This window comes from Kazachstania africana, chromosome 11 (assembly GCF_000304475.1).
Source record: "Kazachstania africana CBS 2517 chromosome 11, complete genome".
Lineage (NCBI taxonomy): Eukaryota > Fungi > Ascomycota > Saccharomycetes > Saccharomycetales > Saccharomycetaceae > Kazachstania > Kazachstania africana.
The window spans coordinates 106,673-122,544 of NC_018950.1; the positions used below are offsets into that span (position 1 = coordinate 106,673).

General features: G+C 37.2%; 6 protein-coding genes across 6 annotated transcripts; 3 read left to right on the top strand and 3 right to left on the bottom strand.

The window, feature by feature from the left end:
- Window positions 1–1,177: 1,177 nt before the first annotated feature.
- Window positions 1,178–2,683, top strand: CDC19 (pyruvate kinase CDC19; the record flags this gene model as incomplete). Its single annotated transcript, XM_003959492.1, has 1 exon — window positions 1,178–2,683. One exon carries the CDS (start codon window positions 1,178–1,180, stop codon window positions 2,681–2,683), a length of 1,506 nt encoding a protein of 501 aa, XP_003959541.1.
- A 2,134-nt stretch (window positions 2,684–4,817) lies between these two features.
- On the top strand, window positions 4,818–5,684 carry KAFR0K00520 (basic helix-loop-helix domain-containing protein; the record flags this gene model as incomplete). Its single annotated transcript, XM_003959493.1, has 1 exon — window positions 4,818–5,684. The coding sequence occupies one exon, from the start codon at window positions 4,818–4,820 to the stop codon at window positions 5,682–5,684; it is 867 nt and encodes a 288-aa protein (XP_003959542.1).
- Window positions 5,685–5,990: 306 nt separating this feature from the next.
- Window positions 5,991–7,100, bottom strand: RBG1 (GTP-binding protein RBG1; the record flags this gene model as incomplete). The annotated part of the gene is made up of 1 exon (XM_003959494.1): window positions 5,991–7,100. The coding sequence occupies one exon, from the start codon at window positions 7,098–7,100 to the stop codon at window positions 5,991–5,993; it is 1,110 nt and encodes a 369-aa protein (XP_003959543.1).
- Window positions 7,101–7,523: 423 nt separating this feature from the next.
- Window positions 7,524–12,512, bottom strand: RPA190 (DNA-directed RNA polymerase I core subunit RPA190; the record flags this gene model as incomplete). Its single annotated transcript, XM_003959495.1, has 1 exon — window positions 7,524–12,512. One exon carries the CDS (start codon window positions 12,510–12,512, stop codon window positions 7,524–7,526), a length of 4,989 nt encoding a protein of 1,662 aa, XP_003959544.1.
- Window positions 12,513–13,079: 567 nt separating this feature from the next.
- MTW1 (MIND complex subunit MTW1) lies at window positions 13,080–13,901 on the top strand (the record flags this gene model as incomplete). Its single annotated transcript, XM_003959496.1, has 1 exon — window positions 13,080–13,901. One exon carries the CDS (start codon window positions 13,080–13,082, stop codon window positions 13,899–13,901), a length of 822 nt encoding a protein of 273 aa, XP_003959545.1.
- Window positions 13,902–14,039: 138 nt separating this feature from the next.
- On the bottom strand, window positions 14,040–15,092 carry KAFR0K00560 (SWIRM domain-containing protein; the record flags this gene model as incomplete). Its single annotated transcript, XM_003959497.1, has 1 exon — window positions 14,040–15,092. One exon carries the CDS (start codon window positions 15,090–15,092, stop codon window positions 14,040–14,042), a length of 1,053 nt encoding a protein of 350 aa, XP_003959546.1.
- Between the last annotated feature and the right edge of the window lie 780 nt (window positions 15,093–15,872).

Here is a 15,872-nt window from a genome sequence, read left to right on the forward strand (position 1 = left end):
TGCTAGGTGGAAAATAGTTATTGAATAGAGTGTTGGAGATGACAAATTGTTAAAAGTATTACAGTAGAATTGAATTACTTACACGGAAAATGGCAGGCTAACCTCAGAAGATATATACTGTATTCACGACAGTATTTAAGTGTTGTTACTGACTGTCGTACACGTTGCGTCAGAAAGTAGATTCATCGGAGAAGAGAAAGAATTGACATGCCCACACACCAAGAAGATATTTAGTTCCAAGATGACAGAATGGTACTAATGTAAGAAGTATCCGCTCATCCTACAGAGAGCATTATATTGTTAATTCTCTGACATTGCTCACGAGAAAACGGCAACTACAGATCGCAGAAGTCCGATACCATTATATTACATATTGGATCAATTCAATTTACCACAAAAATAACGATCTACCTCGTATTTCAGTCAAACTCTCAAGCGTATACAACCGTACTTACGTTACTCCGTGATTGCAACGACACAAGGTATTCGAATACCACTAGACTGGATCACGTGGATGAGATTAGAACGTGTTCGTGGCAACCCTTCGCTCTGTCGCTTGCACATTCCACTAAAGATCACATGAGACAAAAAAAAAAAAAACTACAATGTGCAACCCAAACACCCAGATTCCACTTTCCAGTAAGCGCATACACCCACGCACAAGAACATTTTGCATTGATTCGGATCTTCTTGTACAGAAGACGTTGCACTGGGCCAATCGTCCACCAGCTATGGAATTCCCATTCATCATCCACATTGTCAGGTAATGTTGGGCTGCTTTAAAGCTAAAAAAAAAAAAAAAAAACAAGCGGCACTTATAACTTTCCAGTGCAGTGAGAAACCACCACCACTCTCTCTACTCGCTTGTTCCGTTCGTTGACTTCAGCAGAAACCTGCTTAACGCTCACTAGTTCAAGTTCAGTCTGAAGGAGCACGTAATTCCCTTTGGAAGATGAAAAATTTTCTCTCATTAGCATCACATTCATCCGTCAAGTGAAAAATTTTGTTTGATGAAAAAAAAAAGACGCAACGACCTCATCAACTATGTGGGATTATATATAACTGATTACTATGTCGCTAGAAAATTTCTTTAAACCTGTATTTCTTTCTTACTACCACTTTCTTCTTGCCTTATTTCTTGCTTTACTTCCTTGTATATTTCATACGATCAACCAAGATGCAATCTAGATTAGAAAGATTAACCACTTTACAAACCGTCGCCGGTAACGAATTAAGAAGAACTTCTATCATCGGTACCATTGGTCCAAAGACCAATGACCCAGAAGTCTTAGTCAACTTAAGAAAGGCTGGTTTAAACATCGTTAGAATGAACTTCTCTCACGGTTCTTACGAATACCACCAATCTGTCATTGACAACGCCAGAAAGTCTGAAGAATTATACCCAGGTAGACCATTAGCTATTGCTTTAGACACCAAGGGTCCAGAAATCAGAACTGGTACCACCATTAACGAAGTTGACTACCCAATCCCACCAAACCACGAAATGATCTTCTCTACTGATGACAAATACGCTAAGGCTTGTGATGACAAGGTCATGTACGTTGATTACAAGAACATCACCAAGGTTATCTCCAAGGGTAGAGTTATCTACGTTGATGACGGTGTTTTATCTTTCGAAGTCTTAGAAGTCGTTGATGACAACACCTTAAAGGTTAAGTCCTTAAACGCTGGTAAGATCTGTTCCCACAAGGGTGTTAACTTACCAGGTACCGATGTCGATTTACCAGCTTTATCCGAAAAGGACAAGGCTGATTTAAGATTCGGTGTCAAGAATGGTGTCCACATGGTCTTCGCTTCTTTCATCAGAACCGCTCAAGATGTTTTAACCATCAGAGAAGTCTTAGGTGAAGACGGTAAGGACGTCAAGATCATCGTTAAGATTGAAAACCAACAAGGTGTTAACAACTTCGATGAAATCTTAGCTGTCACTGACGGTGTTATGGTTGCTAGAGGTGATTTAGGTATTGAAATTTTAGCTCCAGAAGTCTTAGCTGTCCAAAAGAAATTGATTGCCAAGTGTAACTTAGCCGGTAAGCCAGTTATCTGTGCCACCCAAATGTTAGAATCTATGACTTACAACCCAAGACCAACCAGAGCTGAAGTTTCCGATGTTGGTAACGCTATCTTAGATGGTGCTGACTGTGTTATGTTATCTGGTGAAACTGCCAAGGGTAACTACCCAATCAACGCTGTTGAAACCATGGCTGCTACCGCTGTCATTGCTGAACAAGCCATTGCTTACTTACCACAATACGATGACATTAGAAACTGTACTCCAAAGCCAACTTCTACCACTGAAACTGTTGCTGCTTCTGCTGTCGCCGCTGTTTTCGAACAAGATGCTAAGGCTATCATTGTCTTATCTACTTCCGGTAACACTCCAAGATTATTATCTAAGTACAGACCAAACTGTCCAATCATCTTAGTTACCAGAAACCCAAGAGCTGCTAGATTCTCTCACTTATACAGAGGTGTCTTCCCATTCGTCTACGAAAAGGAAGCTGTTGCTGACTGGACCGAAGATGTTGAAGCTAGAATCAACTTCGGTATTGAAAGAGCCATTGAATTCGGTATCTTAAAGAAGGGTGACACTTACGTTTCTGTTCAAGGTTTCAAGGCTGGTGAAGGTCACTCCAACACTTTACAAGTCTCTACTGTTTAAACGATAATGACTCACATATAATCTTTTTCTACTTATACAGAATAGTTTTAGAATAAATATTATTATTATTATTATTATTATTATTATTATTATTATTGGAAATGGTGGTAACCACTTCTCCCAGTAGAAGGAGGTTTTCTTTTTTTGTTCAACAATTTTTATCTTGAAAGAAGCAGCGATAAGAAGAAGCTTGTGCATACAAATTCGCTAGTATCTTTTGTGTAGTAAGAATGGTCGATAATAATCAGAGAAATAGACTTCAGCAGTAAGGAGTCAACAGTTCGTCGCTTCTTAACGCAAAGTAGAATACAGGTGAAGAAACGTTTAAGAATAATTTCTCGATACGGTAAGTGATATCGAGAAAAACATAAAGGGACGTAAGGAACTGATATAGAAAGTCTAACAGATTAACCTTTCAGTGATAAAAAAAAAGAAATTTGGCAGTGAAGGTTTTTGGAAAAAGGCTCAATCACATGGTAAAATATGGATGTAAAGTGTAATTAATTTTTGGATGATTTTACAGTCTCGAGCACCGTAAATGGAGGAGGAGGCCATTACGGCAAGCATCTTCGCTTCGCAGCGATCTTCCACCGCACAAGAACGTACATATTCAATCACATCCGCGGTTGTTATGGCTGGGAAGGTACGCATTGCATATGGATAATGAGAGAGGGAGGCAGAGCTGCAAGATGCCTCCATCGTTTAGCGTTGTTTTTCAGTGCATATTTTTTTTTAGTCTTGCAAAAACAACGCGAAGAAGTTGCGCTGCAACCCTCATGGGAGTGGGACAGACTCCTCTCTTTCTGCCTGTCTTTCTCTTATACATGACTCGTAAGAACAAACTCCGTTGCATGGGATTGTTCCACAGACGCAATCCAATGTCGACGAACGTTACGGTGAAAAGGAGAAAGTATTCTTCCTTTTATTGTCGTTTCTATGGGGGGAACGGTGGCCAGCAGCAACAAGTAGCACACTCTTGAACCTATCTGGTTAAGGAGGCTATTGCAAGTACAAAAAAAAGAAAGAACATATATACACACTTTTGAAAAAAGACTGTCTTGTTTGGCTGCCCCATTGATTAGTACTATCTTTACAGTAAATAGTCACTGCAAAATTACCGTTTCAAAAGTGTAAAAATAAAAAACGTTAGCCGGAGATAGATATTGCAATTGTCGTGACTAAAAGAGAGTTTTTACAAGGCTAGACCAAGGGTTCTGCTCTTCCGCTGCGGGTGAAAGACGCTCGTCAAGACGGTTTTGGTTTCTCCTCGATACATATACTATACATTCTTTCTTTATCTTGTTCCTCTTCTTACAGGAGGAGATGATGGGCTTTTCATTTTTTGGCAGTGACAGTTACCGAATATAGAAATTTTTTTTTCCATTGTACGTTTTGAGAGGGAAGCAGACAGCGGAAAACTTAAATGCAAGTACAGAATTTCATGCAGTCAATGGAAACTCATTCTACCTCCCCCCAGTGTGTTGCCAGCAATTGCCTACCCCCGCTGCTCTTAGCCTCTTGATTAATGGGAAAACGCTCAGACTTCCATTCCGTTCTGCAGCAATCTGCTCAAGACTAGTCGGAGATGTGTCGTAGTTGACATCCTTGCAGTAACTCTCCTATAAACAAATTCTTCCCGCTAGTCAATGATGTGTGCGCATCAAACTTAATCCGCACACGTCTTGTCTATGCTTCTGAACACCTATGCACTCTTTCCTCTTTTACACCCTGACTTACTGTTTGCAATCAATCAATCCTGTTTTCCCCCTTCATAACTTTAATTGAAAAAATGAGAAGGCACAACAAAAATAGTCAAACAGACTTACAACAGAGACTCTTTAGCACTGATTCTCTTCATCATTTCCCTCACAGTCAAAGTAGTACCTTGCCTTCAATACACCGACTAGACACATACAGATACTCTAAAAATGGTAGTCAAAAATTGTTTGCTTCCAACCAACAGTCAAAAAAAAAATGTATATAAGTTCTTGCTTTCTTGACTACATTCTTATTATTCTTATGTACCTTTCTACTTCCACATCTAATATCACTTACTTCTACTCACTACAATCTCAATTGCTTATATTCCCTCATTCTTCTGTAATTACTATTATTATATTCATACTAATCGACAATGGTAAATAATATCGAATACGTACATGCGTTCCACCAAAGTGAAAATGAAATGTTTCAACAATCTTTAAATGACAATATCAATAATGATCTATCGCATGACGTATATTTCTCTACGAGAAATGCAGATGACATGAAACCTTTCCTATTGCATCAGAACGTCAATAATTTCATCACTACTTCTAATGATAGACTCATGAATAAGACGCCAACCATCTCCGAATCTCCATCTTTCTCCTCAAGTTCTTCTTCTTGGTTTGAACCATTAGAAACTATCATTTCATCCAACTCATCTTCTTTCACTGGCTCACCTTTGGATGATGTCAGTTTTGTCGCTAGCAATGATAACGTTCACACCAACAATAATAGTGCCGCTGCTGCTGCTACTTCCGTAATAATTCCAGACGCAACCATGTTCCAGACCATGTCCCAGGATTACCGACAACCTGAAATTAAAAGGGAAGAAGTCAGTCATGACAGGAAATTTATAAAGACTACTATCAATAAGAGAGCAAAGAAGGAAACTCTGGAGACCGTGAAGACATGCCAAAGGAAAAGATTGACCCCAAAACAAAAACAAGCACATAACAAGATCGAAAAAAGATATAGGATCAATATCAATACAAAGATCGCCAAATTACAACAAATTATACCCTGGGTGGCCTCAGAACAAACTGCATTCGAAGTAAGTGACGCAATCAAGAGAGAACAACAGAATAAAGCAACTGCAACAAGATTAAACAAAAGTATGATTCTAGAAAAAGCCGTCGACTACATTCTCTATCTACAAAACAATAAGAATTTGTACGAAATGGAAGTCGAAAGATTGAGAAATGAGCTCGATCTGTTGAAGAAAAAGTATGAATAGGCTATTTTTAACCTCTATATACATAGTAAACATTATAAATTCTTATTAAAATAACAATCCTTGTATATTTGCATTAAATTTTTTTTTTGACGTCATGAACGGCAGGCTATGAATAGGAGACTGCTGGCTGCATATTCTTTTTTGATCAGTTTCAGCAATTGTAAGAACTAGACATTCTCGATACCAAACTTGCATGAAGACCATTGTATAGGATCGATGACTTCATCTGCACGACATAAAACTTAATCCTGTTTTATTGTTATATAAATACTGTGTATATATTACAATAAGTGAGCAAAATTTCGGCTACTTCTTTAGAATGGTAACAACATCTTCATCTTCCAGGATATGACTTAGACCAACGTATTGTGGCTGATGCTTCACACTACTGCCATACACCAATGCATTTCTGAATTCGTCCACTAAGGATTTGTGAATTTGATTACAGAAGTCTTTAACACTGCAACGATCTGATCTTAAAACAACGGGGTCTGTAAAATCCGGTATTTGACCCTTTGGCTTTGTATAAACACGAACCAGATTCAATCTGTCCCACATCACTTGTAACAATTCGTCTAAATTCCATTCTTTTCCAGAGGAAATTGGCACCGCATTTGGTATTCTATACAGTAATTCCAATTCTTCTATCGATAAAGAATCGATCTTATTCAACACATAAACTGCGGGCATATATCTTCTCGTTGGTGCTTCAAGGACATCAATCAAATCATCCACAGTGGCATCACATCTAAATGCAATTTCAGCACTATTAATTCTATATTCACTCATGACCGCTCTGATTTCATCGTTATCCAAATGGGTCAGTGGCACGGTGTTTGTAATGGATATACCACCTTTCTCCTTTCTCTTCACAACAATATCCGGTGGAGTCTTATTCAAACGAATACCGACACCTTCTAGTTCCTTTTCAATGATTTGCTTATGTTGTAGTGGCTTGTTCACATCCAAAATAATAAATAAAAGATTACATGTTCTTGCCACAGCGATAACTTGTTTACCACGACCTCTACCATCTTTAGCACCATCAATGATACCTGGAAGATCTAACATCTGAATCTTTGCACCTTTATAACGGATAACACCTGGAACTGTAACTAAAGTTGTGAATTCGTACTCAGCAGCTTCAGACTCTGTACCAGTTAGTTTAGATAATAGCGTAGACTTACCAACTGATGGGAACCCGACAAAGCCAACACTGGCCACACCGGTCCTTGCAACATCGAAACCAACACCAGCACCACCCCCACCACCGGAGGATGACGCCGTCAATAGTTCTCTTCTAAGCTTTGCTAATTTGGCTTTTAACTGACCAAGATGGAAAGAAGTGGCCTTGTTCTTTTGTGTACGGGCCATCTCATCCTCAATGGCCTTGATCTTTTCAACAGTAGTAGACATGATTCCTAGAATATACTGTTACGTTCGATACTCTCTTCTCACTTGACCAAAGCATCGATTGTCCATCTCATCGATTTATTAACTTTGTCAATTTTTCATCAAAAATTTCACTTTTACGTACATAATGACGAATGGCTCCAATATCAATCCAAGTATTAAAAACTATATGTAGTATTAATAACTGAATGACAATAGTCTTGTTTGTTTTAATATATGTATATAAAGTATAATTTACAAAATGTGTGTGATCTTCAGGGTTGCAGAAGTTAATGGCATGTAGTTGCTTTTTTCCCTCCGATAATAATTACAGCTGTTGCCATTAATTTTTGGAAACGATGAAAGATCCATTTGATATGATAGTATTCTTTTATTTATTTTCTTGTTTTTATTTTTTGGTAGTCTTAGTTCATAAGTATGAGATAATCATGCAGCGTTTGGAACCTTGGCCAAAACATCGAATGAGCCTGTACCAACGTTGTTCAACTTACCTAGAACAATTCTGGCTGAAGGAGTATTTAATTCTTCACGTTCATTGTCCAAAACAGCCTTAGTTAAGAATTGACAGGTAGTTTCGTAGGACATCTTCATCAAAGATGAAGTAGATGTTTCCATACCTTGTCTGTTGAATGCTAAGTAAGTGCCTTGTCTAGTCATCATATCAGCAAGTAAGTCCAAATGACGGAAAGAAACAGAAATGGCATAACGTGAGAAAACATTGTTAATTTCGTTAACGACAGTATTTCTGGCAGCTTCAACACCATACGTCTTCAACACAGCAGAAACATCATTAGATCTGATACCATCGACATCGATGAAATCTTCTTGATCCCACATAGCGTTGAAGTTAACACCTTCAGTGACCAAGACACGCTTACCATTTTCTGGTTCTGGGTGAACACAACGGTCAATCTTTGGAACTTGTCTAATAACAGATTTTCTGCAGATGTCTTCAACGATGTTAACCATCAGTAACTTTTCTGTGTCAGCAGCTAATTCCAATCTAAATTCACACCATTTACCACTTTCATCATCGAAATTGTATTTAGCAACAAATCTGTGGTTTGATATGATAGCAGATTGACGGTCACGTTGTGTCTTGGACATGTTCTTATTGGCATCTTCAATAGTCTTATTTAATTCATTTTGTAATTCTTCACTTTCATCATCAGATTCGGATTCAGAGTCGGATTCCTTGTCAGAATTGAAATCTTCTTCATCGGATGATTTTTCAGCTTGTCTCATTGTTTCAATTTCATCTTCATCTGGTTCATCATAAGAAACAGCTTGCTTAGTCTTCTTGTGATATTCTTCATCATCATTATCTTCATCCATTCTCTTTGTGTTGGTACTTTCAGAGATTTCTTGCAACCTTGGAACAGCCATACCAACATCTGGTACTGTAGTTCTCTTTTGCTTTCTGATCTCCTTGACAATAGCAGTTTCCAATTCATGTAAGAAATGTGTAGAAATGACTTCTTGTAGTTCTTCCTTAGATACATCGTATTCATCATTATATTCAGCTTCATCGAAGAATTTCATGTTAATAACATACGAAAGAGCATCTGCGTTATTGACAGAGGAACCGGATGTTTCAGTAACAACAACCTTATCAATGACTTCAGACAAGACAACCTTAGAAATGGACTTAGCGAAAGTATCAGCTTGTTCATCAGTGACATCATCTAGTATAGGTAAGGTCATTTGTGGGGTCTTGATGGCAGCAGAAGCAGTCATAATAATTTCTCTTAAACGAGGAATACCTAAGGTAACATTTGCAGCACCGTGACCAGCAAAATGGAAAGTGTTTAATGTCATTTGTGTAGATGGTTCACCAACAGATTGTGACGCAATAATACCTACAGCTTCACCTGGATTAATTAAAGAACGCATGTATTTTAATTGCATCAAAGCTCTGAACTTCTTTTCATTAACATCTTCATGAGATTTCAATAATTTACTATTGTCATGAAGGAAATTTTCTAATTGATCTTGGAAATTTTCAGAAACAGACCCTAAGTACTTAGCAGGATTGTACTTGGACAATATCGGATCGTATTTCACTGTTTGTTGGTAATGTGCTTCCTTGGCATGTTTCTTTCTGTACTTCAATGACTTCTTTGAGTATTTCAAAGCTGTCTCGACATCTAAGTGTTCGATTAATGCAGATGGGTTGTATTTCTTCAACAAAGCATCGTAGTTTTCCAGACAGAAGTTGAACTTGGTCAAATGAGATTCCTTAGTAACATCGATAGCGTCACCACCGTATAACATTTGGATTAATGTACCATCTGCATCTCTGATACTGTTATCATAGGAAACGTGGACACCTTCTAATTGTTTGGTCAAACAACGTTGTAAGTAACCAGAAGAAGCAGTCTTCACAGCAGTATCAATCAAACCTTCACGACCAGCCATACAATGGAAGTAATATTCTTGTGGTCTTATACCAGAGTAGAAACGACCCTTAATATAACCACCAGCTCTGGCATCAGTTTCATAAGGCTTAAAAGATGGTAAAGTTTTACCACTAACCATGACAGGTACTCTTCTACCTTCTAAAGCTTGTTGACCTAAAAGACACATAATCTGAGAAACGTTAACGTTAGAACCCTTGGCACCAGATAAAGCCATAGATTGCATGGAATTTTCTGGGAACTTTTTCATTGTACCACCAGGAACACAAGTGGAAACAACCTTAGAAGTGATAGTATTCACCTTAGAAGAGGTGACAGCATCAAGAATACCAGATTTGTTATTGTCACGGATAATTTCTTCCAAACGCTTCAATAATTCAGGATCATTAGATGGTGTATCTTTAGGCAAATTAGTGACTTCTGCAGCAGCCTCACGACCGGTATCAACAGATGTCTTTAAAATTTCCTTTCTCCATTTGTTACCTTCTTCAGTCAAACGTAAATCATCCATGCCACAAGTAAAAGCGGTTGCGGTGATATAATTAGTAAATAATCTGCCTAAAACGGATAATGCCTTGGCAGAAACATCTGGGCCATAAACTTCATGTAAACAATGAATAATACCATATTTAGAAGCACCATATTGACTCTTATCTAGAATACCGCATAGTAATTCACCATTTTTGAAAATGACTTCATTTTCATTGGAACCTTTACCCCAATAGTCATTTTTAATTTTGTTACTTGATTTTAAGTTGATACCTGGCATATCTGGTGGCGTGATATTTAAGAGAACGGTTGTAATAATTTGCTTACCGGTCCATAATGGGACTGGTTTCATGACAGCTGGTGGAACAGTGGCCAACTTAGCTCTTGTTGCATGTCCATCTTCTGGACGAATACAACCGTAAATATATTGTTGGTATTGTTCTCTAGTGAAAAAACTGTCTTTATTAGTTAACCAAACACCTGCAGAGATGTGATCTTGAATTAAACCTCTAACTGGGGAACCAGAGGTTGGTGTTAAATATTGAGAATCAGTGTTGGCTAAGTTGAAAGCTTCAGCTCTGGCGTTTTCATTTTGTGGGAAATGCATATTCATTTCGTCACCATCAAAATCGGCATTATAGGCACCAGTATTAGCATAATGTAAACGTAAAGTTTTCTCACCAGGTAGAACTCTGACTTTGTGACCCATCATAGAAGCCTTATGTAAAGTTGGCTGACGGTTCATGATAACAATATCTCTGTTCTTAATATGACGGTAAACCTTCTTGTTTAGAGTATGTGTAGCACCGTTGTGAGATGTTGGTGTCATTAATTGGTTGGCTAATGCCTTACGCTGCTCAGCGGACATGCCAATCAAAGAAACTAGGGAGCCATCTTCATTTTGAATTTGAGTAGCACCTGGCCATTTGTCTGGACCATTAATGACGGCTTGACGCAATTCTGCAATGTTAAAAGAGGTAACAGGTTCAGGATAAGTCAATTTGGTTGCGAAAACTGGAGGAACACCAATTTCGTTGGTTTCGATATTTGGATCTGGAGAGATAACGGAACGAGCAGCGTAGTTAACACGCTTACCCATCATATGCTTTCTGAATAGACCTTCTTTCTTTTCAAGAGCTTGTTTGACACCTGGAACTGGGACCTTACCACTGGTGTTACCTTGTGCCTTTGTAGAATCAATAAAAGCGTTAACGTCATTTTGAATAGTGACGAAAGCGTTCATTAGTCTACTGAAAATGATTCTTCTGTCATCGACAGATACCTTATCCTTTTGTAGTTTAGACATTTCATCATTTAAATCTCTGATCAATAAAGAAGTAGTTAAAATCTTGGATAATAATTGATTTTGACTGTTTTCGTGAACTTCTTCACCCAATTTGGAAGGTAAACGGAATCTAGTTGGTGGAACGACAACGACATCCATGAAGAATGCATCGGCAGAAACGTATTTTTTGGATAAGTTTGGTCTAGCATGGAAAATATATTGTAAAACCATTTGTTCTTTTCTGAAAACAGCATTTAAAATGTTTCTAACTTCGGTGGATAAAATATATGTAGAACCAGTCTTTGGTTTAGAAGCCGGGTTTCTACCGATATCAAAAGTTTTGTCACTGTCAATATCTTGGCCAGCCAGTTGTTTAGCTTGCTCTTGTTTATTGATCATATCCTGACGAATGAAACCTTTGACTCTGTTGTTGGTTAATTGTTTATCAGTTAAAGCAGTTTCAAAAATCTTTGTGAAACCATCTTTTCTGAATTTTGGGGAGAACATACCACAGTTGTCACACTTTGGTCTTGCCAATATTTTCTTATGGAATTCATGGATTAATCTTTTTCTTTCATCGTTAACGGTAGCAGTGAAAGTACCTCTTTCAGTGGTTCTACCATCTGATAAGGCTTTTGCAATGACCAAGTCTACGTATTCAGTACGCTTTCTCTTCAATTCTTTTAACCATTGAGCAGACACATTTTTAGTATCGGAGGCTTTGACAGATCCACCATTCAAAGTGTTATCTTCCATGGCTTCATCATTTTCAGCTTCATCCATCAAATGTTGTAAATCACCTACAGCAATTTCATCCAATTTGTAAGATTCATCAATGAGACCATATTGTAATAATTTCAATTTTAAAGCAAATCTGTGGACTTCAGCAGATTTTAATCTGAAATGATGACAGAAAAGACATGAACTTCTCAAATATATGTATAATTGGTTGAAAAAAAGAGGATTATAAACAGGTACAGGTAGTTCGATATGACCCACATGACCTGGACAAAACTTTTCGTCGAGACCACAGGTGGTACATAAGTTTCTTAAGAATGCACCCAGAGACAAATCGTATAAACCACCAGAGATTGGATGACCCAAGTTGTCTAGGACAGTTGGATTTATAATTTGTTTGGCTGAAAGAGATCTAATATCTTTGGAAGTCAAGATACTGAAATCAACAGATGTGATTTCGGAACCGACTGGTTTAGCAATATCCATTCTGTTTTGTTATAAAAGAACTTTTGAAATCTAAAACTCAAAATATAGCAGCTCGATTCGTCTAATCACTTAGTAGGAGGGAGGGAAACAACAGTGAACTTCGAAAAACTAAAATACAGCTCTATTCTTAAACTAGATCCAGAGATATCAAAAGCAGAATACTCGACTCAATAACCTGATGTCTTACTTGTTAATACTAAAAGGTATTTAGCGATGAGCATCCAAAAAATTTTCTTAATGCAATTTTTTTTTTTCATGCGGCAAATTGAAAAATTTTCAATCACTATGTACGTTGTGTCCGCTAGATTGAAGTTGATATAAAAGTGAGAAGTTGGCATATTGAAATCGACTCTCGAGAGGACACATGACAAGAGCAAGTGGTTCCGCTGGTTGAAGATAGACTGGATTGCAGTAGTGTTCGAGTGTCATAGTAGGTCGTCTGTGGTTGTCCAGGACAGTTGAGGGCAGGGCAAAAAAAAAAATAAATAAGAGATCGCAGATATAAACAAACCATTTTGGCATAAAGGTTGACAGATTTGAAATCATAAGAACTCGAGGTTTTCGGTAATGTCTGCACCTACGTTGAAGTCCACTGAGCTGCTGACGCAGCATCTGCAGTACCCCCCCATTTCTCTGGTGGACGATATAATAAACACTGTAAATGACATTATGTATAAATGCACCGCCGCAATGGAGAAATATCTATTGAAGAAGTCACAAGTAGAAGGATTGGACTATTCGGAAGAGATAAAAGTTGGAATTGCTAAATTGGAGTCTCTGCTGGAGTATACGGTGGATAAAAATTTCGATAAATTGGAGTTATATGTACTCAGAAACGTCCTAAGAGTACCCGAAGAGTTAATTGTTCATGACGTATTCAGATTGAAACATCAGAATGAGTTAGAAGTTGTAGATGACAAGCAAATCAAAGACAGTGAAGTTGCACTCAATGAAAAGATAAAACTAATTGAGGAAAAGATTAATCAGAATCTGATTTTGAAAGATAAAATTAAAAAGATTAAATCAACCATTCAAAAAGTGCGTAAATTTAAGAAAATTGTCATTGAAGGATTGACCTTGAAAAAATTCGATGCAGATAAGGAGTTAATTAACCTTTTAAAACCAATTGATGATACTTTGAGGTTGTTAATTTCACAACTGAAAAATTTGTACACTTTCAGTGAAGAAAATTGTTCAATTGATGAAATTAGAGAGATAACAAAACCTGAAGTTGCTCAATCATCAAATATGAGAGTCGCATACATTGATTCCAACGTCGAAAAAATCTTCGAGACGTTGAATCTAACTGGGAATAAAATACAGGGTACGAAATACACGTCAAATCCAATTGTGATAAAAGATCCTGATTTGTCAGTACTAAGGGAGTGAATAATAAATGTTCTCCCTTCAAGATAATAATAATAATATTCATTCGTGATGTTTAAAGAAAGGGTACGTGTCTTTACATATGAATAATAAACAAAAATTAATTAATGTTAAACGTCCTTTTTTGGCTGGCTATTTTTGTCACAAATATTTCTTGAAATTTGAATCCTCTAACCACCCAACTTTCTCAAATGCAGCAAATAGTCTTGATGCCTTATTTACATCAATTCTACATGCCTTCTGTGCATCTGTTCTTCTGAATGGCAATCCTTTCTTGAACCTATAAACTTTTTCTAAGAATAATCTTCTTTTTGAATCCAAATACAGATCACATGGCAATCTTAAAATTTGAGCTAAATTCAGTTCGGCTGGATGTAATTTATATTTCAAGGGATCCCGGGATAAATCCATGGGAGATCCCTTCCATTCAACTTTTAAGACTTTATTATTATTTGGAGGTAATGTGGATGAAGGTGGCGAAAAATCTGGCAATTTTTCCCATGATGCGTTTGGAATATATTGTGGTGCGGTATTAATTACAGCTGATGATGCTAATGGTGACGAAATATGCCTTGCCCTCGTTGGCGATTGTAAATGATGGTGCGGATGACTTGGTTTTAATAAACGTCGTGGAGTTGGTGACTTTCTTATCCTACTACGGTAATTGAAATCCTCATTATCAGATACTCTTTTACCACCTAATTTTCTTCTCAATTGGTAGGCAAGACCACCGTTATTTTTCTCATTATCGGAGAAAGTCATCATTCTGTTAGTTCTTGGTGATGACGATACGATTCTTCTACGATTATCTTCGTTGTTATTCTCGAATACACGATACTCTGAAAGAAAATTCAAAGTTTGATTGATATTGTTCTTTGTAGATAATCTGGGATTCCAAATATGATTCACTACACTAAGTATATTCTTATCTGTACGAGAAGATCTCAGCAGCAAATTCGATATTGTATTATTATCTCTACATTGAATATTGTTAATTTTTGGAGATAAAGGTGGAGAAGGTATTAGTTGTTCATCGATATTAGACTCACTATTAGAAGCAGAACCTTTTTTCCACCTATAAAATGAATCATCATCTGAAGTTATCATTAGCTTAGGAATTGAAGAGTTCCTACTATTTTGATTTACCGACATTTTGGAATCACTATTACTAGGATGTGCACTTGATATGCCCATGAAATACGAGAAAAGTTCTGATGTTTTTGTGTAATCTTACAATAAAGTTATTAGTTCCAACTTAACGACAATATTTCAATTGACCTTAATAAGTATCCTTTAAGTACAATTGAAGGACTAGTTGCAATTTGTAAGTATGCTAGATTTTTTTAGAATAATTAAGAATAAAAAGAAATCTGATTGTATTCATCTCCATTAATTTTATTTATATCAGATTATCCGTATTCTAAATTAGAAGGTTAATGGCTATGATTAATAATTTACGCCGAGAAATCCTAACATCTACGGAGTGAGGCAAATAGTCCGCAGGCTTTATTACCTCTGTGCAACGCCAACAATAATAAGTAGGGAGAGTATAGTTTGCACGGATTTACGTAGAACATTGATAAGCGATTTTTTTGGGTAAAATAGTGGAAAAGCATCTCATCGAACAATCTTTGCGTCACACGGAGTTCAGGGTTTTTTAGGACAATGAGGACATAGCGATCCATGGAAGAGATTTGCAATTTCAAAATTTCCTTTAGTTTCCTTTTTTTGCTTTTTAGTGTCTCCTCCCCTCTCAGACTAAAAAGTGTCTCACGCGGAACTCGAACGGATGACATATCTTCAAAGAAAAAAATCCTGATGGCTACCCGTCCATTAGAAATTTCCTTTTGAAGTGGGGAAGACGTTCAGCGGCAAATTAAGCAACCCACATGTAGCGTCACATTTCAGGTGGAGAGAAGGCTTCTAGAGTATATGTAGATGAATCAGTACCATTCCAGAAACTGTCCATGCCAG